The 23,998-nt window shown below is 43.9% G+C and overlaps 1 protein-coding gene across 5 annotated transcripts in view; it reads right to left on the reverse strand.

Annotated features, from left to right (window-relative positions):
* Positions 1 to 23,998, reverse strand: part of LOC146834562 (interferon-induced protein 44-like) — a 307,969-nt gene that overhangs the window by 37,830 nt on the left and 246,141 nt on the right. For all 5 annotated transcript variants that reach the window (XM_085601966.1, XM_085601969.1, XM_085601965.1 and 2 more), the window contains 2 exons: positions 22,957 to 23,128; positions 11,783 to 11,883 (listed from right to left, as the gene is read on the reverse strand). In XM_085601966.1, coding sequence (XP_085458092.1) covers positions 11,783 to 11,883; positions 22,957 to 23,128 — 273 coding nt within the window. The remainder of the gene's footprint in view (positions 1 to 11,782; positions 11,884 to 22,956; positions 23,129 to 23,998) is intronic.

Raw genomic sequence — 23,998 nt, forward strand, 5'->3', positions numbered from 1 at the left:
GTAGTAAGCGCTATATAAATCCAATTACATTTACAATAAGTCAAAGTGTATTGAGAGATGTACTACACCTTCCATGAGTGTTTCCTATGCAATCCACCAACATGATGTGATGTATTTATTAAAAGCACACACTTCCCGTGTTATTAGTCCTATTGGTATGTTTGATTTCAAAGCAGGACTGTGCCGCTTTGTGTCTTTTTCAAGCTATGGTGAGTTAGTTTCATTAGTTTTATCTTTTTGAGAAAGTCGTTGTCTTCCCATCCACCGCCCATGTCAATTGATTGGCAGTCCTCTTCCTATATTGTAGCTCATGCCCTCTTCTGGCAATAGCCTGTTTCTTAACACACCTGACAACCTCCTCTGACCGTCGTCTGTTCGATAAAACCTTCTCTTAGGAACGTTTAGGTTGGAAAATCCTTTAACAGGACCAGTGCTGCTAGGAACTTTAAGGTTTCTTCCCGCTCCTTTTCCGACACCGAGCACAGCTACAGTTCTATGGAAGCAAACAGCGCAATCATAGCCAGCAGATCTTAACAAGGAAAAGTTGTTCATTCCCACACTCAGAACACTACACTTTATATTAAAATCATGTGCTGTCTCACTACCAGAGACATCAGCTACAACCGTGGGGAATTCTGGAACTTGCAGTCTTTTCTTCCTGAGCACTTGGAACATATAAGCCCCACAGAATGTGTGACTCCTTTGTCTAGTCTTTGTTCCACCATGAATGCCAGAGAATGACTACGAACATAGAAGCATTGCATAGCAGGTGAAGTGAGTTTTTTGTTTTTTTTATTTTACTGAGGCCAAAGCTTTGATAAACCACACTCCCAATCAGATACCTTTTTGCTCCGGATTATGACATGCAAATGATTGTGTCCTTTATGTTTGTTTCAAACAATTATTTTTGTCACTCTTTAGTTTTATTGTATCCCAAGTTGATTAGTTTTTGTAACAAAATAATTTGCTTGCAACACATGTAATTAAAGGCAGTGGCGTTTTAAGGATAAATCTGTAATTTGGCAAACACCTTTCTGTTTTGTTTACATCCCAAAAAAATATCATCCAGCCCCTACTAAATCGGAGAAAAATCAGAATTTAACAGCGTTGTGCTGGGGTGTGTAGTCCGTGTGTAGTCCGTTAGCACGTTTGTAGCACACGAAAACACCGTTTGTCAGTAACTTGACATGAATTATACAGAACTGCTTTGGGCGAGAAACCCAACCAATTCTTTTTGGGAAACACAATGGCAAATAGGAGTGTAAAAAGAACACTTTACAAATATTTCATTGCAAAAATCAAGCGTTACAAAGGTAGTTCCACAGGGCTAGATACGTTAAACTCTTTATCGCACAGGTTTTATTTACCAGAACCCACGGCTGTGCGCGCTCCGCAACAGAAAAAGCAGGGGCTCAGGAGGTCAGTTCACGGGGGGCGTGGCTTAGCGCCCGATGAGAATGGCGGCGATGTCGTGAGACTGCCGGACCGGGCTGGTGAAAGCGCGCTTTCGGAGCAATTTAGCGTGTCGCTGTTCGGGGAAATACCTCCGTAAGCAGTCGCTCCCAAAGATGTTCGTCTCTCCGCTGACTCTCCGCATCTAGACACTGCTGAAATTTAAGGTAATCGCGGGAACACGGGGCCGAATCTCCGCGGCCGCCATTTTGTTTATTTTGCCTACAACGCGATTACCGGCTCTCCCTCGCATGTGGAAGGAGCAGTTTCAGCCCAAAATTTTTTCTTTCACCTGACAAGCATCAATTTCTCATACTTTCCCCAGTATGAAGTTGGGGCAGCGCTGCAACCCTGTTTTTACCTCACCTTCCAGCAAGCTGTGAGGAGATGAGGTTGCGGCCGCCATTTTAGAAATCACACGCCTCTTCAAAAAAGCATCTATACCATTACAAGCAATTTTCATTCTTTTTTGTGTGTGCTCCGTATACTATTTTAAGGAGGCAACTTTACTATTCAATTTTGGCATTCGAACTTCGTGGCAGTTATTTTATCCTGATTTGGTGAATAAAGATAATACGAGGAATATCCCAGTACTTTAGCAACATCAGCTGAAGTGGTCTTTGAGGCACTAGGTCTCCCGCCTCCTCGCTGCTTGCTATTCATCTTAATATTTATGCGATGCCATTTTGCCCAGTGGTGTATTGCTCCCTGAACAATACTTTGAGACCTCCTATCTCAAACATCCTATGCATTGATGGGTAGAACGAAGTGATCTCTGTCAGCCACATCAAAGCCACAACGTGTTTTTTTTAAAAACTCAACGATTTTTTCTGAATTTTCCAAATTGGAATGTTCAGGTCTCCTTGGAATGGACAGTGATAGTACCAATATGGATTCCACGCAAGCACAACCAGGAACGTCAAAAGTGAAGCGCTTGAAGAAAGATCCCCCTTCGCCACCTAAGCCTGCTTCGCCAGTCTCACTGGAACTGTTACTTCAGGAGATAAGAGCTCTTCGTCCGTTTGTTGAGGAAACTAATTCTAAATTGCAAGTCTTAGCTGATAATTGGTTGCAAATTGATACCAGACTCACAACTGTAGAACATAATCTCTCCTCCTTTAGTGACACCACCAAAACTGTCACTCTACTGCATTCTCAAGTTTCCACGCTCCAGAAGCAAGTCGAGAACCTTGAAAATCGCAACAGGAGAAATAATCTGCGTATTTATGGTCTGGCAGAAGGAGTTGAGGGTACGGACGCCATTGCTTTCTTCAGCTCCTTTCTCCCCAAGCTTCTACATTTATCAGAGAACACCACATTGAACATTCAACGGGCTCACAGATTAGGTCGTGTCTCTAGCAACACCTCATCTTCGCAGAGGCCAAGAGGAGTCATTCTTTACTTCCTAGAGTACACAGACTTACTGAAGGTGCTAGCAGCTTCTAAAGCTATTCAACGGATCTCTTGGTCTGGCTCTAAGTTATTCTTTGAGCAGGACTACTCTAAAGCTACAGCAGCCAGACGCAAGGCATTCCTCGCCATGAGATCAGATCTTCGTTCCATGGGGGCCAGATATGGTCTTTTTCATCCATGCCTATTTAAAGTCACCTACAACAATAGAACAACATCTTACGGTGATCCAACACGTTTGCAAAGCTTCATCAATTCCCATAAAACGGATCATATGGATCTCTCAAGACCTACTTCCTCAAGTATTACTTGACTTTTTTTAACTGAATTTGTAGGTTGTCATTTTCTTTTTGACTGCAAATTTATTGTGGTTCCATATTTTCATTATACTTAAAGTCTATGTTGCCTTTGAATTCCTCGTTCTTGCTGTTTGATCTTGTTCTACTCATGTATACCTTTTTGAATTGCGAACTAATGACAGTTATTTTGTTCTTTGTCTACAGTTATATTCTCGTCATGGCGCTTTTCCCTTTCCGGTTCAGTTCACCCCTCACTTGACGTCTCGTCTGTTCCATGTGGCTCTACCTACCCCCACTTCCATGTTCCCTTTTTGTAGGTATGTTTTAGTTTTGTTTTTTGTTTTCTGTTTTGCCTTGCTTTCCTTTACTCTCTTACATGATGGTGTCTCTTGCATTTTCATCTCTTATTCCTTCTGTACACTGACAATTCTGCTAGTCATTTTTATTACAAATATTCATCTCTTTCCATTTTTTCAATATCCTTTCTTTCTGTTCTTTTTTCTTAGCACTGTTTTATCTAACACTGGTTCCTGGCCTCGGCCTTACATGATTTTCTGCTCATCTGCTGTCCTCAATATTCTTCTCTTTTCCCATATGCTTTGTCCCTTTCTCATATCTAACGTCGCACTCCATAATTTTATTCTCTTTCCATTTCTATGCCTTTTATCCATCATATTTTTCTATTCTTTTTGTTGTTGTTCTGCTTTGCTTACCTCTCTGGCTCAAATTGCACTTTCTGTTTTGGCTACCTGACCTATTTATTTTTCCCTATCTCAACGTTTTATTACTATTTAATTTCTTCCATCTTCCAGATTGCATTATGTATTGTTGCTACAATGAATTAGGCTTTTGTTTCTTGTTCTTAGTTCATTCCATTGCTAATTCCTCATGTCATTAAAATTAATTACATGGAACGTTAGGGGATTGAATTCTCCCATTAAAAGGCAAAGAGTTTTAACCCACTTAGCCAAGTTAGATGCTGATATTGTATTTTTGCAAGAAACTCACCTTTCTGATGTTGAATCGTTAAAGTTAAAAAGGGGATGGGTGGGTGAGGTCTTCTCCTCTCCCGGTGATGGTAAACGTAATGGAGTAATGATTCTCTCCCGTAAATCCCTTGCGTTCTCTCTAGTATCCCAAGAATCTGATGCTGCTGGCAGATGACTAAATGTTAAACTATCTCTAAAGGGTATTCCAGTCTCTCTCCTGAACGTCTATGCCCCTACATGCGGTGAACCCTCCTTTTGGCCCACATTGGCTACACTGCATGGATGACAATTTCATTTTGGTTGGTGACTGTAATCAGCCTTTCGATCCATTTATGGATAGAAACTCTAAAGTTTCCTTTGTCCCTAAAAAACCCCATAAGTCTTTTGTTCACACTATTACTCAGCTCAAACTCATGGATGCTTGGCGTCTTTGTAGGCCAACCACTAGAGAATATACTTTCTACTCCCCATCCCATCATACTCAATCAAGAATTGATTACATTTTTGTCTCCCATAATATCTCGCAAACTCTTACTAATGCAGAGATTGGTTCTATTTTGCTGTCAGATCACGCCCCTGTCTCAATTGGAATTGACATTTTACCTAAAGTTATAGGTCCTAGAAGGTGGCGGTTCAACAATGCCCTCCTCCTTGATCTAAAATGTTCTGCCTCCTTCACTGCCTTCTTTGAAGAATTTTTCGAGATAAACCAAACTCAATCTATGCCACTCTCCACTTTATGGGATGCATTCAAAGCCTCAGCGAGAGATTACATAATTGGGTTTGTTGCAGCGAAGCGGAAAACTGCTCGCAAACTTACCAAAGGTCTTCTTCAGGACATTAAGAGACTGGAGCACTCTTACTACACCTCTCATTCGAAGGACTGTTTAACGGCTCTTATTAATGCTAAAATGCAATTTAACAAAAAGTCAACGGAGGATGCCTCATTATATCTGTTAAAGGCCAGTGCAAATTTTTATGGGGGTAAAAACAAAGCTGGGAAGATATTGGCCAATTATTTAAAAGTTAGACACAACAAACTGAACACTGAATCTATTTATGACGCACAATCAGATTTAAAATTCAAAGATGCTGACATTTTAAACAAATTTTCTCTCTTTTACAAAGCTTTATACTCCTCCGAAATTCAGCCCACTAACCATTCTTTAACACGCTTTTTCTCCGATATCCAAAAACCTCACACTGCTCTTCCAGATTTATCCTCCCTGGAGTCAGATTTAATGCAGCAAGAGTTATTAAAGGCTCTTCAACTTCTTAAAAAAGATAAAGCACCGTGACTGGATGGTTTCACTGTCGAATTCTATCTTCATTTTTCCAAACTTGTAATGCCCAAATTATACTCCCTAATAAATTCTTTTAGCACTTCAGGTAGCTCCTCGGGCTCCTTCTCTGAAGCACACATTTGCCTCATCCCCAAAGAAGGCAAAGACCCTAAATATTGTAAAAATTATAGACCTATCTCCTTTGTCACTATTGAATATAAAATCTTCTCGAAGGCATTAGCTACACGATTGGATTCCTTTATGCCAGAGCTGCTCGGGAAAGAACAATCTGGATTCGTTAAGGGTCGTTTTATAACTGACAACACACAACTTCTTTTTAATGTTTTATCTAAATCACCCCATTTAAAACAATCTCTCACCGCGATTGCACTAGATGCAGAAAAGGCGTTTGATAGAGTTGAGTGGACTTATTTGTTTTACACTCTCAAGTGGCTTGGCTTCGGTGTGGAAATTTAGCTCGCAAACTGAACATTATCTGCGCCATCTTGCCCCTCCCCAGCGCCACGCACAGCGAATGCACGGCCGCCATTTTAGGCACCCCACTCTCTCCCCGCTCACTCTCGACCGCCAGCGCTTTCCCCTGGCGCTGCGAGCATCCCCCCGCGCGCCGGCCACCCCCGCTCTCTCATACAGGCCATAAACCCTCTCCTTCTGCGCGACCCTGCTACAGAACCACTTCCGACCGACAACCCATACATGGTCATGCCTCTCCTTTGATAACCCCCCTTCCCCTGCGCCCCATTGTCTGAACTGGTCCCAGGCCATCACCTAGCCCTGCGGATGCAGTTTATTGCCCCTACTGTAAGGGAAACACCCCACATCAAAGGGATTACAGTAGAATCAAAGCCCCTACCCCCTGAGACCCGGCCGGTTGCACACACCCCCGGGAATTAGCGGAATTCCCTGCTGCGCGATAGCCATCTCCCACTGCGGGTAGGGTGGGAACCTCTACTGTAACCATGTGTGGGATCGGATCTGAGCCGGGGCTTCAGGGGATATTTCCCCGCACATCAAGGGAATCTCAAGAATGTACTATGTATAATAAAGCAATAAACCAGTGTATAAGAGACCAGGTCTCAGAGATGCAGTTAGAGCACCTCGTGACGATACCTTGCTGTCTGATCTGATGTGTTCTGCTCCGACGGAATAAAACCTTGTTTCCTGCCTTCCAGTCTCCAGCGCCTGCCTCTTTTATTGGTAAATTATCGAGTGGTATGAGAGGCGATTACCGCCGGGCAAATACTTGAAAGGATACCGACTGAAACTGCCGCTACCATTTAACATCGGCCCTAAATTTTCATCTTTAATTTCTCTTCTTTATTCTAGTCCTCGTGTTTGTGCTAATGGTTTAATTTCCCCTTTCTTTGCCCTAGGCAGAGGTGTGCGCCAAGGATGCCCTCCTTCTCCCTTCCTTTTCAATTTGGCTTTGGAACCTTTTCTTTCTAAGTTACGCCAAAATCCACGTATACATGGCTTTCAGACATTAAATTCTCACATTAAACTTGCAGCCTATGCTGATGATATTCTGCTTTTTATGTCAGAAGCAAATGACTCAGTTCCTGTTTTCCTGGCTGAGGTGCAAACATACTCTAATATTTCTGGTTACAAATTGAACAATGATAAATGTGAGATCTTGCCCTTAACTACATACACTTTCAGATCAGACTTTCTTCCCTCTAACTTCACATGGAGCCCAAGCCACATTAAATATTTAAGTTTGCATGTCACTCCTTCAATCTCGAACACAGTATCATTATGCTTGAATAAATGCACACAAAAGATTTCAGATTTAACCACCAAATGGCATCCGCTCCATTTATCTTGGTGGGGCCGTTTGGATACCATAAAGATGATGCTGTCACCCATAATTCTATACACTATATCTAATATCCCAGTCCCCATTCCCACAAAATTTTTCAAGAAGATAAATTCCATCCTCTCTTCCTTTCTCTGGAATAATGGGAAGGCCCGAATGTCTTTACTTAAATTAACTCGCCCCAAAACAGAAGGTCGAGTTAATTTTCCCGACTTTCCGGCGTATCAAAAAGCTTTCTTATTACGCCAGGCCTCTCGTTGGTTCTGCGACCCCACAGACGATTGTCCCTTATGGACTACAATTGAGCGTCTCTTTTTAACTCCCTTTTCCTTTGACGAATACCTCTCCTTTTCACGTAAACCACAGGCCTTGTCCACCCCCATTATCAAATTAACATCTAAACTTTTGGTGCCCATACTCCCCACTACTCACAGTACTATAGACTCCTTCCTTAACTCAACAATTTGGCATAACAAGAATTTGCTCATTCAACACAAACCATTCTATTGGAAGACTTGGCATCAGAGAGGATTGATATGGATTCATCAGTTGCTTTCACACTCAGATTTTATACCCTTCTCCTCACTTTCTCAAGCATTCAATTTGCCTGTCTCATTCATTCATAAATACTCAAGAAGGCTGTGATGGACACATATACCCACTTATCCATTACACATACCCCATCCACCGCTCTGGTTCCTCCATCCCAACTTTACACTTTGTTAAAAACAACGCCCAAAGCTTCTACCTTATATAGTTACTTACAAAATAGGGACACCAACAGGCAGAAATCTAAAATAGAAGACGCATGGGAACGAGATTTTGGGTTGTCATGGCCGGTATCTTTATGGAACACTTTATGGATTAGGATACGTAAATCATCCAGAGCTGCTAATACAACGCAAACGTTTTTTGTTTATAACAGACTTTTATTAACCCCGAATGCTTTACGCAAAAGATTCACGACTTTACCAAATGTTTGCTGGACATGTTCCTTCCCAACTGCTGATTTACTTCATATGCTATTCTCCTGCTTCATTGTAAATAATTTCTGGAAACAAGTATGGTCTCAAATTAACCTGATTTTTGGTACCAAAATTTCCTTTTCCTTTACTCATATTTTTTTAGGAAGTCTCTCTTCGTGCTGGGAGAATGTCACGTTTAATGTTAAGATTATTGATTTGTTATTAGCAGTTACTTTTCAGCAAATCACCGCAAATTGGAAAGACTCTTCAAAAAATTTCTTATAGTGCATGGTGGTATGCTGTTTGTCATAATCACAGATTAGACACCTCCTTTGTATATCCTGTACATATGGCTAAAAAACGCTTGGATTTATGGTCACCTGTTACAATTTATCTTGACACAAGTGCCAGACGATTTTCTCAACTACAGCCATCTCTACAAGAAGTACTGAAACCCCCTTGAACCCCCAAATGTTCCCATAATATATGTGTTATTCCAATGCTTTCCATTATTCACTTTTATTGTTTTATTTCTACTATATGTTATTCTTGAGTCTAATTCACTTAATTTATTGCAGCAGATTCTTTTGTAATGTTACGCATTAATATTGTGATGTATATATTGACACCTTCATTCCTTTCAATAAAACGTTTTTGAACTTAAAGGAGTTCAGTTCACTTTCCTTGGTCATCTGCCATCCCTCTTCCCCCCCCCTTGTGTGCTTTTGATAACTCTCCAACTGCTGTCCTTGAGAAAGGGCCCGCATCACCTTGATGTTGGCCATAAAATAGCTAATTTAAACTACTGACAATCACTTGTTGCCTGCCAGGACAGACTGGATACTGGCTAATCATACCCCAGCCTCTTCCTTCGGCTCAAAAGGATGACTAAAGGGCTTTCATCCCAGGCACAAAACATTCTGCTTCCCAAACACACCCTCCGTTCTAGAATGTTTGGAAGATCAGCTGGCTTCAAAAGAGGATTCACTAGTCTGTTGGAAGCATTTAATTTGTAGTCTAATTGGTTATAATCCATGGCGACTTCTGCATAATTATAGATTTGCTACATTTCCACATAATCCACCATCTGCTGCATTGTCTGCAAATTTTAACAAAAATATCGTTTCTAGCTTAAACGGTTCAAAAGTTACTAAGAACGCAGTGACACATGTTGTCGCACAGTGGAAGGCCCTTTGTAATGGTTGACTGGTCCCATTTTTGTAGTTTATGGTTATATTTGGGCGTTAAACTGGTACTAATGAGGTGCAACTAATGCCCCGACAGTGTTGACAAGTAAAACAAGCATTGGCATAGCCAATAGGTCTCGCTTTTGGGACCTTATAAATATTTAGTTAAGCAGCACAGTATCCTTGGTGCAACAACATCAACTGTTGCATGGCTAAACACTTATAAGGTCCCAAAAGCGAGACCTATTGGCTATGCCAACGCTTGTTATTGTTCCCCTCTTCTTTAATGCTTTCCACTTTACCCGGTCTCACCTGGGTTAACGGATCCTACTCCTGTATTTGTTTCTTTCTTAAACATTTGGGGCGACACAGATCTCACTGACATGGACCGCCTCTGGGTTACTCTGGGACTGATGGTGGCCAAACGAAACATAGCTAGACTTTGGGGGGGTTGCCTTAGCACCCCATTTGGGAGACTGGAAAAGAGATATGGACTGGTGCGTACAGACGCAGAAAGCAGTCTTTGAAAGTAGAGGGTGGCCGCACAAATGGACCAAGGTAGGGGGGGAAATTGAATGATTATTGGGGACAACCATATGCTCCTGTATTGCATACCATTCGGAATGTCTGGGACCGAGAGGGGCTAGACTTGCTTGTAAATTTGACATCTGCTGCAGATGAGGCGGGTAAGTGTGAAAGTTTTCATAGATAAGTACTGCAAAGTGCCTCTGTACTGTTGGTCATTATTTTATAACTTAATGTCACCTGTTTTTTCTTTTAGATCTACACGCAAATAAAAATATATTTTTTTAAATGGTGAGGGCGACACATAGCATATACACATGGCGATGCACTGGAGAAATGTTACAGCATTCAAGAGCTCTTTTTCATTACTGAAAAGAGTTATGATGACAGGGTTCACAATTAACGGTGCACCAGCTTTAAGAGTTACCTCCTAACCTATAACAAATATTTATCAAACAGTATGAACAAATGTTGAACTTAGGAGTACAGCTGCTACTTATAGAGTACAAATCAATTCCTTTCCCATTTTATCTTCCTGCCTTACTTTGTCTCAAAGAATCTGCAGAGAATCCACATAGCTTCCTGCTTAAATTTCCACATGAGTGTTCAAATGTAGCCCCCGTACTTAGGTAGAAGCCTCTGCTATCTTGTGAATATAAGCTAGAGATGCCCAGCAACTTACTAAACTGCAGCTGTGGGTAAACCTTGTTGCTGATGGGTATCCAGAGTATCTAGCCAGCATGTTGCCCACTTCCTTGAGGTTAGAAATAAGACAAGGGTCTATACAGGCTCCACTTGCCTGCCTGCCTTCTGCCCTTGTCCAGTGTGGACGGTACCTGCAGACCAAAGAGGACTGCATCACTAGAGAGAGCTTGAAGATATCTAAAGCACACTATACGCCTCACCAGAACATGCAGGAGGGCTGATGAGGACTTCACTTCAATTTAAAATGTATTTTCTCTAAGTCACGCGCCAGTAACAGAAATGGCCTGCCCGTGGGATTGACCCCTCCATGTGTAGATGAGCCAGTGCTAACTGAGCCTGTAAAGCACATCCCTATTCGCACCATCTTTTCTTATTTGTATACATTTCACCTTTACTCCCTTTGACCTGCTGTATATAGTTATCCAGCACCTAGAAGGGCAGTAGATTAGCCAGATATAAGGACATGTGTAGCCCTGTCAGAGCCCTAAATGCTATTCATCTGATCAATGCACAACCCCAGTGAGTGGGCATGAACTTTGAGGCAAACACACAGGGTGATGAACACCATTCAACAGAAATGAAGAGACAGAAAATATCCCAGTCTTAAGTTAAATATGTACCCGATTGTGTCAACTGACCTTCCTAGTGATTAATGATTAACTTGTACCAGGCAAGACAGGGGCTAAAACACATGACGGTGTGGGGGAAAATACAAAACTGACCAAGCTGCAGGCTGATGGCCAAATCACCCACACAGACAAACATTCTGGTGGTACAGCAACCAGCAAACACACTTCCTACAACTGTTCACTATACACAATGGCCACCGGAGTACAACCAAACGACTATACACTTCCTGCTTCCTAGAAACCCACGTGCACTCTTTTCTCTCCCAGGCAAGACCCCAATCCATGTGATTCCTTCTCTACAAAAGTAATGGAGATGCTGGGATCAGATACACTGGTAACATTTTCACTTTTTTAATAGTCTCCACTCATATATACAAATACTAAAATTGCCATCCGCGCTGTCCAGGTTACCAATAATATTATGTTAAAAAATGTTATTTACACAATTATGTCAAGAAAATGATTCTTGCTTTCACTCCAATGCAGATTTTATAATGTTACCTGCTTTTCAACAGCCCTGCTTCTGTACACATTCTCGACACTTTCGGCAACAACAGGACAGAGTTCGTCCACCTTCGTTAAAACAACTATGTGTGGCACATCTGCACAAAAACAAATACGAATTTAGTTATCATTTTAGAGTTTTTGGGTTAACAATTTATTATATTTTTGTAATGCATTCTGAAAATGGTCCTCAGTTTAGTGAATATACAAACACAATCACCAATCAATCCAAATATACAAATTTATATGAGACTTTAAAGTATTTCTTAGCAGCAATTTTGATGAATTATTGCACTAGTTTTCATGGCAATTATCATCATCCACAAATATTTTTTTTTTTAAAAATTCCTGCCAATTTAAGAGGTCATCCTTACATTTAATATAATAATAAGTCAAACAAAATATAAACATAAACACAGGATGGGAGGGAAAACTAAAAATAAGCCTCGAGTATTTTCATTTCAACAAGTGAAATGTAATGTTACTTTCTGGTGAGAGAAAATGAGTCACAGGTCTAGGCCCAGAAAGCAGAATTCGTTCCCCTACATTCCCTAAGTCAAATAAAGAGCCCATCTTCGAAGGATCTGAGACTTATAATTGTCTAACAACTCCAAGAAGGGGCAGCAGTAATATACTCCTCACTAGCGTTGTATTTTGCTTAGCACAGAGATGTTTTAAGGCACGGGCAAAATGGATTTTGACCCAGGGCCCCAGCATGAGGGAGGACCCCCAATTGATTAATAATTCTTAAACAATGATTGTTTCAAATACTATTTCCCTTTAAAGTATTGTTAATACAGGTTAGGTATGAGTGTCCATAACGAACAAGTTACTTACCTTCAGTAAGGATATACCTGTAAGAGACATAGATTAGCTATAGATTCCTTACCTTAGAATTACCCACAGGCGTCAGACTTTTTCATCAGCAGTACCCCTGCTCATCGAGAGGTGGCGTCTGTCAACTCAGCATTCGTCGCTGGCGTCGTGCTCGCCGGAATGATGTGGCGGTATCTACTTAGACGCCACCCTTGCACGCTGACGTCAGTTCTGTACACAACTTTCCATGCAAGAAGCGCAGAGCCATGCAAGATACTGACCACTGGTGCACAAAACTAGGGCCCTGCAAGGAATTCCTTAACCCTAGAAGATATTTCGCAGAACAGGGAGGATGGGTGGGGCGGTAAGGAATATATAACTAATCTATTTCTCTTATAGATATATTGTTATCAAAGGTAAGTAACTTGTTCATCTGAAAGAGACAATTAGTTTTAGCTTCCTTACCTTAGAATAGATACCCCAGCAATACCAACCCCAGAGGTGGGTCTGCGAACCATGTTCACACCAGAAAGTCATGGTGAACAGAACGGGCAAAAAAGCCGTCCCTCTGGACTTGGCTGTCAGGAAGTAATGTCTCGTGAACGTGCACAGAGATGCCCACGTAGCTGCCTGACAGATGTCATTGAGAGGGACTCCACTTCCCAAAGCAGTGGTAGCTGCCGTCGCCCTGGTGGAATAGGCTCGTTGTCCCACTGAAGACTCCTTCTTTGCCAAGGAATAGCAAGCTTTTATACACAAAACGCCCCACCCAGAGATGGTCTGTTTGTGCATGGCCTGACCTTTTTTGGCACCCATGTAGCCAACAAAGAACTGGTCATCCACCCGGAATTGCTTTGTGCGATCCAAATAAAATGAAAGCGCACATTTTGGATCAAGACGGTGGAGTCTCTCTTCCTCCTTAGAAGGATGCAGAGGCGGAAAGAAGGTGGGCAAAGTGATGGTTTGCCCAATGTGGAAAGAAGTAACCACTTTGGGAAGAAAGGAAGGACGAGTTTGAAGGACAACCTTGTCCGGAAGGACAGCCAGAAAAGGAGGTTTTGAAGAAAGAGCTTGGAGCTCACTCACCCTGCGAGCACAGGTGATGGTAACCAGAAAAGCAATCTTTAAAGTCAAAAGTCTGAGAGGACAGTTATGTAGTGGCTCAAAGAGAGCACACATAAGATAAGTTAGAACTAAGTTCGAATCCCACTGGGACATTAAGAAGGGAACAGTAGGAAAAAGATGAGTAATGCCCTTAAGGAAGAGATTTACAACAGGGGACTTGAAAAGAGAAGGCTGATCAGGAAGCCTAAGAAAGGCTGAAATGGGTAGTCCTTAAGAGTGCCCAGAGCAGAGCCCTGCTGGGCCAAAGAAAGGAGGAACAAGAGAACCTTAGAAAGAGGGGCAGAAAGGGGATCCACAGCCTTTGCTATGCCCCATGCCACAAATTTGTTCCATCTGTAGGTGTATATCGTTTTAGTGGAGGGACGCCTGGCTGCCAAGATAACATCACAGACTTCGGGAGGAAAGTCAAAGGCTGTCAACTGTTGCCGCTCACTCTCCACACAAGGAGGTGGAGGCTGGACATGTTCAGGTGGACGACCATCCCCTGCTGCTGCAGCAGAAGATCCCCCGAAGAGGAAGTCGGATCGGAGGATCGATGGCCAGTTGTAACAGCTCGGGATACCAGACTCTTCGTGCCCAATCCGGAGCCACAAGGATGACTTGGGCCCGGTCGCGCTTGACCTTCTTCAGCACTCTGGGCAGAAGTGGTATAGGCGGAAAGGCATATAGAAGGCCACAACTCCACATGCAACGAAACGCGTTTCCGAGTGAGTGCCGCCTTGGAAATTACAACGTGCAGATCTGCTGACATTGCGTGTTCTCTTCGCTGGCGAATAGATCCAGCCAAGGCTCTCCCCACTGCTGAAAGAGACCTTGCACCACCTCAGAGTGAAGACGCCATTCGTGATCCATCATGCACCTGCGGCTGAGTTCGTCCGCTCTGACGTTCAGTGAACCTGCCAGGTGTTGAACCATCAGGGATATGCCCTGGTTTTCCAGAGGCGAAGAGCCTCTTGACATACGGTCCACGACCCCACCCCACACTGTTTGTTGCAGTACCACATGACGGTGGTGTTGTCCATGAACACCTGCACTACTCTTCCCCAGACAGAGGGAAGGAATGCTTTAAGTGCAAGACGAATCGCCCAGAGCTCCAGAAGGTTGATGTGGAGCCCAGACTCCGCCGGAGACAAAAGGCCTCTGATCTCCGCCTCCCCCATGTGGCCACCCCATCCCAGAAGTGATGCATCAGTTACCACTGTGAAATATGGTTGGGGAAGGGAGAGGGATCTGCTGTTGACCCAATCCTGGTTCCTTAGCCACCACTGCAATTGGCGTGCAGTGCCCTCCGAGATCTAGACGCAATTGGACAGATTCCCCTCGTGCTGTGCCCACTGGAGCTTCAGGTCCCACTGCACAGCCCGCATATACCACCTGGCATGATCCACCAGCAGGATGCAGGAGGCCATTAGGCCCAGCAGCTGCAGGGTCATCCTGACCGAAACCCGGGATAGAGGCTGAAAGACCCGAATATCCAGGAGTCGCTGCTCGGGAGGTTAGGCCCGAAACTGCGCCGTGTCCAGAACCGCTCCGAGGAAAAGGAGCTTTTGAGAGGGAATCAGGTGTGACTTCGGCACGTTGATAGTGAACCCCAGTGATTGCAGGAGGTCTGCAGTAGTGTGGAGGTGGGAGACAACTACCTGGGATGAGCCCGCCTTAAACAGCCAGTCGTCGAGATAGGGGAAGACTGGAACCCCTGATCTGCGCAGATGAGCTGCGACCACCGCCATCACTTTTGTGAACACCCGAGGCGCGCCAGTAAGGGCAAAGGGGAGCATGGTGAACTGAAAGTGCTCGTGGCCTACCGTGAACCGCAGGTAATGCCAGTGGGCTGGCAGGACGGGGATGTGAAAGTAAGTGTCCTGCAAGTCCAACGCTACCATCCAGTCTCCAGGTACGAGGGCAGACAGGACCTGAGCTAGCGTCAACATTTTGAACTTCTCCTTCTGGAGGAAGCGGTTGACGTACCTGAGTTCCAAGATAGGACGCAGGCCTTTGTCATTCTTGAGCACCAGAAAGTAGTGGGAGTAGCAACCATGACCTACTTACGGGGTAGGAACTCACTTGATGGCTCCCTTGGCCAAGAGAGCTGTACAATCCTGTTGGGGAAGAGTCATATGATCCTCCGGAGGGAGTAGCCCCTTCAGACTATCTGCAAAACCCACCTGTCCGACGTGATGGGTGCAAGTCGGGAGGTGATGGCAGATTCTGCCACCCACTGGTGATTGGTGGCCGTGAAAAGTCGGTCTAGGAGGGTTTGGAGGCTGCTGCAGAGGGGGCACTGGGGAACTGGCCTGCTCGCTGGCCCCCAGACCCACAACGGTGGGTCCCACATCCCCGTGGAGGGGCTGGACAGCTTGCCCCGGCCTGTGGTTCTGGGTGGAAAGTGGCAGGGCACCCCTTCCGTAGCCACGAAAGGGGCGAAAAGCAGACTGCGCAGGGAGGGTGGTTGAGAGGCCAAAGGACTTGGCCGGAGCCTGGGAGTCCTTGAGGCGCTCCAGCGTGCTGTCTGCTTTGTTGCCGAACAAGCGATAGCCATCAAAAGGCATGTCCAGCAAAGTAGCCTGGACATCCCCGGAAAAACCAATCGACCTCAGCCAGGCGTAGCGTCGAAGGGCGACCGACATGGAAATCATCCTGCCTAGCGAGTCAGCAGTGTCCAGTCCACATCTTATGGTAAACTTGGCTGCGTCTCTCCCCTCGGTGACTGCACGGGAGAGCATGGCCCGGGCCTCCTCCAGGCACTGTGGCAGCACCTGAGATACCATATCCCACACAGAGTGGGTATAACGGCCCATCAGACATGCAGTGTTTACCGACCGCAGTCCCAAGCTGGAGGAAGAAAACATCTTCTTTCTAAGATTGTCCAGCTTTTTGGAGTCCCTACCAGGTGGTGCATTAGGGAATGGCCCTTGGACGTAGAGGTTTGCACCTCCAAGCTCTCAGGAGTGGGGTGTTGTGAGAGGAAAGAGGGGTCACCCGGAGCCGGGCGGTGGCGTCGGGCAATCATCCTATCCACAGGAGCCCCTGTGTTGGGCTTGGACCAAGTGCCCAAAAGAGTATCAGTAAGGGCTTCATTGAAAGGCAGCATGGGCTCTGAAGAGGCCGCTGCCAGTTGAACCACCTCCGTCAGGAGATTCGTCCTGACTGCCACCGTAGGTAGCTCGAGGTTGAGGGCCTCAGCAGCCCTACGCAACACCACTGCATATGAAGCACCCTCCTCTGTGACCACGGTAGGAGGAGACAGCATGCAAGATCTGGGGAGGTATCCAGACCACTGGCATCCCCCAAATCCTCTCTAGTCCGGTTCATCCAACTGGTCATCTAAAGGGTCAACAGACCCCTCCCAGTCTTCCTCACCCTCTTCTGGTTGCCAATCTGGCGTGTAGAAAGCGCCACGATAGACCAGAGGTACAAAAGTACCGCTCGGCGAGGGATCCGGCTCTGTGTCCAAGTCAGGGTGGAAGCCGGGGTCGATGCCGGCTGGGGACACAACCGGAATTGGTTGCAGATGTGGTGCCAGTGGAATCCGCACCGGGGGAGGTGTTATAAGGCCTGGATCCAAGTGGACCCTGGGGCGCCGGGGCCGAAGCCTCCGGCGTGAAGGCCCAGGGCTCCCTGCCAAGTCCGCAGGGCCCGAAGGCACGCCGGCGGAGTCGGGCTGCCCAAATGGCATGCATCTCTTCTTAGAAACTCTGAAGCTGGGCAGGGGTCTCTCCGGCTCCCGGAAAGGGAGGGAAACTCGGGAGTCAACCCTTCAGGCTCTGCACGGGGAGCCGCGGCATAGGCAACCTCCGCATATCTCGCCAAGTCGGCCGACAGGCGGGGAGAAGTCAAAGAGCGACAAGGCTTCTACGACTTCTTTTTGTGCTTCGACTTACCTGAGGAGTGCAAAGACTTCGATGACGAGTGGGGGTAACTAGGCGACCGGTCCCTCGACCTTCCACGTGACCAGGACCTCGAACGGCGCGGAGCAGACTGCCGGGCCTCGAGAAACTTTCAGGACTGCTCCCGCAAATACTTCGGACTAATGGTCCAGCAGTTGGAACACGACTTGGGATCGTAGTCGCGCCCCAGGCACTCCCGGAGGGAGTCGGTAACCAACATCAGCTTGCGACAGGTGTCGCAAGCCTTGAAGCTGTGCCAAGGACTAGATGACATCCCTGCGTGCACCAGGAGTCAATAGACTCAAAAACGGTGTCGACAAAAGTCACAAAAAAGTCAGTCAATAAGTGACTGGAGGTACCGCTCTCTCTGGATCTGCACTGGCTGGAGCGGAAAAAGAAAGAACTGACGTCAGCACGTGAGGGCGGCATCTAAGTAGATACCGTGGCATCATTCTGGCGAACACGACGCCAACGACGAACACAGAGTTGACAGACACCATCTCTCGACGTGCAGGGGTACTGCTGATGAAAAAAAAATAAAGGATACAGTCTGCTCCTGGGGTAATTCTAAGGTAAGGAATCTATAACTAATTGTCTCTTTCAGATAGATTTTTTACAGAGAAATGTTTTATTTTGGGCATGCAACACTATGCAACATCCATAAAAAAGTTCATTTTAGATCAAAACAGGACCTCACATGTGGGAAATGGCAGTGGGTTGCAGAGATTATTTGCAATATTAGTGATCTGCTGCTATATTACTATATCGAAAACACACATCACTATCCCTGAATATTAGATGGAAACACTTTTAGAATGTGGACCAGTCTGCCTGTGCATTGTCAGTGACCTGGCCAAGGAAGGAATGAAAAAGGTGACATTGGATCATAAATTCATAGTTGTTCAAACATGGACCCCCAAAACACGTTTGGCCCAGGGCCCCCAAAATTCTGAAGATGTTCTTGGTTTAGCAATTATCTAACAACACTGACATTTCAATACTACTAGACAGTGGTTGCACCTTGAAACTACTACAGCATATTCATTGACATATCGGTACATTCAACAAACTTCTGCTAGCCAACTATAAAATCCTTAGGAACTACTGGGGCTATGGAGGGGCAGCCACCTTCTTATCCATAATGCTCTTAACGCAGGAACGACAACAGAGACATGGCCCATATATTATGGTGAAGCAAAAAAAACGTACAGATATCGGTGATCTAATATGTAGACTATATAATCAATGTTAGAAACATCCGTCTCCAAAAATTCAAGGATTTCCATCATACAAAACCTCAATCATGTGAAGGAATATCAATCTATTTAAGGTTAAAAGCATCATTTGAGACTAATGTCAAACAGTGGCTTCTGGACAGATAGGACAAACCATGGGGAGAAGTATTTATATGTTAAATAGAAAAAAAGAAAAAAATGATCATACAAAACCAAATCTGAAAGTATATCTAAAAAGCTAATGCTCAATCATTTGAGACTATCTGGGGGCGTACGTTTAAGCCGGTCTATGAACAAACACGGAAACAAGAATCAAGGTGATCCGAAATCCATAAAATGCCATAACAGGAAAACCAGGGATCAGCTTCCTAGTATTTGCTACTTTTGAATAATTCACAAAGTTATGAATTACTATTTGAATGTATTATTTTGTTCCTTTATATTTTAGTTGTAACTTATGTTCACTATTAAAGAAATCCATTCAGTTTATCAGAATAGTATCCTACTGTGTACTGATTCAAACACTTTTGAAAATAAAGAGATCAGAACAGATAAAGAAAGTTTACATAGAAATAAAAATGATAAGAAAACAGAACTATAAAGAAATAAATCATGTATCAATGTAAATAGTGTATGACTGAGGAAAAACAATGCCAGAGGTTGTAAACAGACATCTAAAAATTCCTCACTTGAACAGTAAATTGTTGTGAAACATGAATTGAAACGGAATGACCTACGGGCATGGTGATTTAAAACTAATCTTGTTTGTTCATCTAATTGAGTTAACAGTATTTTAAATCATAATAAGACGTGTGAATGTTTAACAAATCTAAAGACGGTAGTGCTGTATAGAGGGGCCGCACATCAATATCAAGATCAATTATGAGTGGGCTACAAAGTATATAGTGTAATCAAATAACAAGAAAAAGTAGAATTGGAGCCAGCTCAACTCGGGCCCTTGGGGTTAAGTTACTTCAGGACACAGCACAGCTAAGTCCTTTCAAGCAGGGGGACACAGCACACAGCAAAGTCCCTTTAGCCTCTCTTTGGTTAAATCAGCAAACTGCAGGCCAGCCCCAGAACACACAGCAAGGGTCAGTCCTTTCCTTCAGTCTATTCAGCTAGTTCTTCCTTGGCAGAGGTTCCTCTTGACCACAAAGTAGATTCAATCCTTTACAGTCTTGAACAGTTCCATTCCCAAGTCCAGAGGTTTCAGCTCTCATAGTTATACCCCTAAATGTCTTGAAATCTTTATGTTCAGGGCAGCACTGACCCCTGTCCAAACCAGTTCTGAGTGTCTCCCTGCCAGTGACACCTTCTGCTTTTGATAGTGGTGGTCTGGGTCTTTAATCACTCAGCAGGAGATGGAGCCATTGTTTTATGGCAGCAACCTAGGCCTCTTCACCTCCAGAGCTATTCCTTCCCCCTACACTCCAGATGCAGGTCAGCCTGATGCTGTCTCACCTCCTCCCCTGGGTCAAGACATTCCCCAGGGCCTATCACACTCAAATCCAGACAGTCAATCCACAACCTGGCAGAGACACACAGAAATGTTAAAACACAAAAACCCAGACACTTCTAAAAGAGTGGTTTCTAAACACGCAATTCAAAAACCACCTTCACAAAAAGATGTGTTATTAAATAGTGAGTTCAGGCACACTAAACTTCTCCTCTCCATCTTAAGCCTTTGGGAAGATAGTTTGGAAACATATTACACAGCCTTCCCCGTTCAGTCCTATGGGCAAGATGGACTTTCAACAGTAAAAAACAAAATGGAGATTATTTCACTGTTAGGACATGGTACACACCTTAGTACTTGTCCTACATTTCACATACACTGCACCTTGCCCAGGGTGATACCCTAGACATACCATAGGGGTGTCTGATGTGCATAGAAAGCGTAAGGCCTGGTAAGTGGGTGCACTTGTCAGGACAACATGTCAGTTTACCAAACTGCATGCAGGCACTGCAGTGGCAGGTCCTAGTTCTCTCTTTAAGAGCTACTTGTGTGGGTTGCACAATAAGTGCTGCAGGCCCACTATTAGCATTTGCATTACCAGCCCTGGCACACATAGTGCACTTTACTAGGCAAACATACCAATCATGGACAACCAATTATCATTACAGTTTATACAGGGAGCACTGATCAGCAGTGGCAAAGTGCCCAAAGCATCTATGTTGGCAACACCATGTCAGAAAAAAAGGTCTAGGGGGAAAGCAAAAAGTTTAGGTAACTTTAGCCAAAAAGGGCCAAGTCCAACAAAGACGTTTAAAAAACATAATGATTGATCTTGCGACCGGAGGCGTTGCAGCGATGGAAAACAACAGCTGGTATTTTTCAGCTTGGGAGGGCTGGTTGTTTTTTAAAATAAATACAGTTTGGACAATGGTAAGCCCGGCCGACGTGAAGCAGTGCTGCGCTGAGTCTGGGAACACAGGAAGAAGAAAAGTAGTGCCCGAAGGTAGAGTTGAACATTGTAAGCGTAAAAACACAGTACTTAGTCGGTGCTTCATCGGAGGAAACTGGAAATGTAAAGGAGGGACAAAGAGGAACAAACTGCCCATTAGCAACCAAGGATTTATAAAGGATGCGGACAGAGACAAAAGGAAAGCAATGGGCAAAAAATGGGTGGAGTCCAACTTCCAAAGCATATACAACAGGTCACTAAACAACAGCGCAAGCGCTGTTTTACTCGACCTAAAAATGCTTGTTTGACTGAGCATGGCCCATCCATTATTGTCTCTTATAATTAAAGAACGTGCCATCCCAAAGCTCATTCACATAATAGCAATTCCCATTACGAGTCTGTTCAACGATGCCTGTCTTTCTCGATTTAAAATTGAGGCTTCTAGTCTCTGTTTACTGGTGCCTCAAGATTGTCGTTTTTCTCTGCAGCCATGTTTTTGAGGGACATTCCTAGTGTCAGGTTTCAAGTTGATCTTACACTTCATATTCGTGAGGTGAAAGAGTCAATTTTAGAACAATATTTAGCAACAGAAGTGATCAGCATGTGGAGATTTTAGCCGAGGAAAACTTATGAAGTATACTTTTGGTGTTGAAAACGGTTATATTAGTCAAAAACGTTGTAGCAATTGTAAACTCATTCTACGATCAACAGCGAATGTTAAATAATACAATCGCTCAAATAGTTGATTGATTAAGAAAAAAAAAAGCTGTAAGGCCATCATATACAGCGGCAGATGAATAGCTACTACACAAAACCTACATTTTGTGGCAACGAATATGCTGCAAAAAATCGCACAACAAACGAGAGAAAAAACAGACTATACTTTGATTCAGTAAAATAAAAGAGGATGCCAAGTAATGACATGTGCACATGGCTTTTCCTTGCCGTACGTGAAAAGTAACATTTTACATGGCATATATTGATGTCCTGAAGTACGTCGTGCAGTTAATAAATAAGGTGATGCTCATTTGCTACATCAGACAATTACTTTTTAAATTATACCACTGGGCGTGAGAGGATTACTAGAATGTTGGAATCCAGTATGAGCACCTTGAAGACTATGATGGGTAACAGATTTAGCTTCAAAGCAAGAAAGGCGAATAAGCAAGCGCTGTAGGGATAAGCAATAACTTTTGTAGGAAGATTAACCACACTTCTGACAGAATTGTTCCTTCTTTCGGTTTTACTAGCTACGTTCTGTTTACCTACGGCTCGCCTAGGTACAATGGTACAATGTACTCCAGAATGTGAGTAATCATTTACAGAAAAACCATGCACTTGCTCCCTGAGTAGTGCATTTGCCTAGCAGAGTAAAAACCAAGAAAGAAATGTTATTCTCTGTGTCTATAATGTTGGGTATATTTCTGTACATGTGCATAAGGCCTTTTTTAAACTGTGCATAAACTAGCTAAATAAAGTAAATTTTAAGAACTTTATTAGCCTCGGTACAAAATGTATTTTCAGCCAGTTCATTGCATGTTGGGACCAGGATAGTATACACGGCCCAATTTACCTAAATAGTGTTCTGGAAACACTTGTTCAAGACAAACAATCGGGTAACACGTGAGGCCTATTTTAAAGTAGTACTGCGTTTTCGGTTTTTTTCTTCAAACTAATGAAAAATAACTTCACAAACTCACCATGCAGGATAATCTCGGCACGAATGGTTCTCAGCTGCTTTTCCAGTTCTTCGGAGAGTATTCCAACCTTACAGGCATCCAGAACAAACACGACACAGTGGATTTTGTCCTTGAGAGTTGGAGACTTGATGTAACCAAGAGAACTGGACTGGATGGAAGCTGAAGGGTTGAACTGTGTTTGAAATAATCAGATCAGCTTGTTACTCCAGATATGTACAATTATTGTGTACTTTATTTTAATAGGAAATAAAGAAGCAATTATAAGCAAATTAACGCCAACTCAATTTTTTTTAAACCTTTCTTTTTTATTAAAGACAAGGTAGTACTGGTATAACAATGTTCAATCATTAATGGCAATGAGTCGTCATCCATGGGTATAGTTCCCCCCAACTACAAAAGCAATCGTCAAATTACTAACTTTACACAGTTGGTCAAACTGGGACCTGTCTACCCTGATTCGTGCCTTCGTCTAGGCAAGGGTGGTTCACAGATCTCGCCTCTATAACAGTTCCAATTATTCCATATTTGTGTCCACTTGTTGGGGTAGCGTCTAGATTCGTACACTGTCTTCTCAGTGAACATACAATGGTCCATATTGTTTTCCCATTGTCTCAGGGACGGATTTTCTTACGCCCCCCACAACCTTGCAATATTCCTTTTGGCAACCATCATTCCCAATGTCACCCATGTTCTCTCCTTGGTATTTAGGTCAGTGGGACCCCAAACAGTTTTATGTTACAATTAATTTTAACACACATTACTTCCTCCATGCTACTCGCCACCCCGTCCAGTATTCTTGGATAGCTTGACATTCCCAGAGCAAATGTATGAAAGTACCTTCCTGCCCACTTCCCTTCGTGCAGTCTGCGTCAGTCCTATAGCCCCTCTTTACCAGCGTTGGCCCTGAGAGGTATGTTCTACGAAGTATTTTAAGCTTAACTAGCATGAGTCTGGAAGAAATAGCAGTTTCCTTAGGTGAGGCGAGAGATTCTAGCCATTCCTCATCATCCAGTCTTGCCACGTCGTGATCCCATTTAGTCCT

This window comes from Triturus cristatus, chromosome 4_2 (assembly GCF_964204655.1).
Source record: "Triturus cristatus chromosome 4_2, aTriCri1.1, whole genome shotgun sequence".
Classification (NCBI taxonomy): Eukaryota; Metazoa; Chordata; class Amphibia; order Caudata; family Salamandridae; genus Triturus; species Triturus cristatus.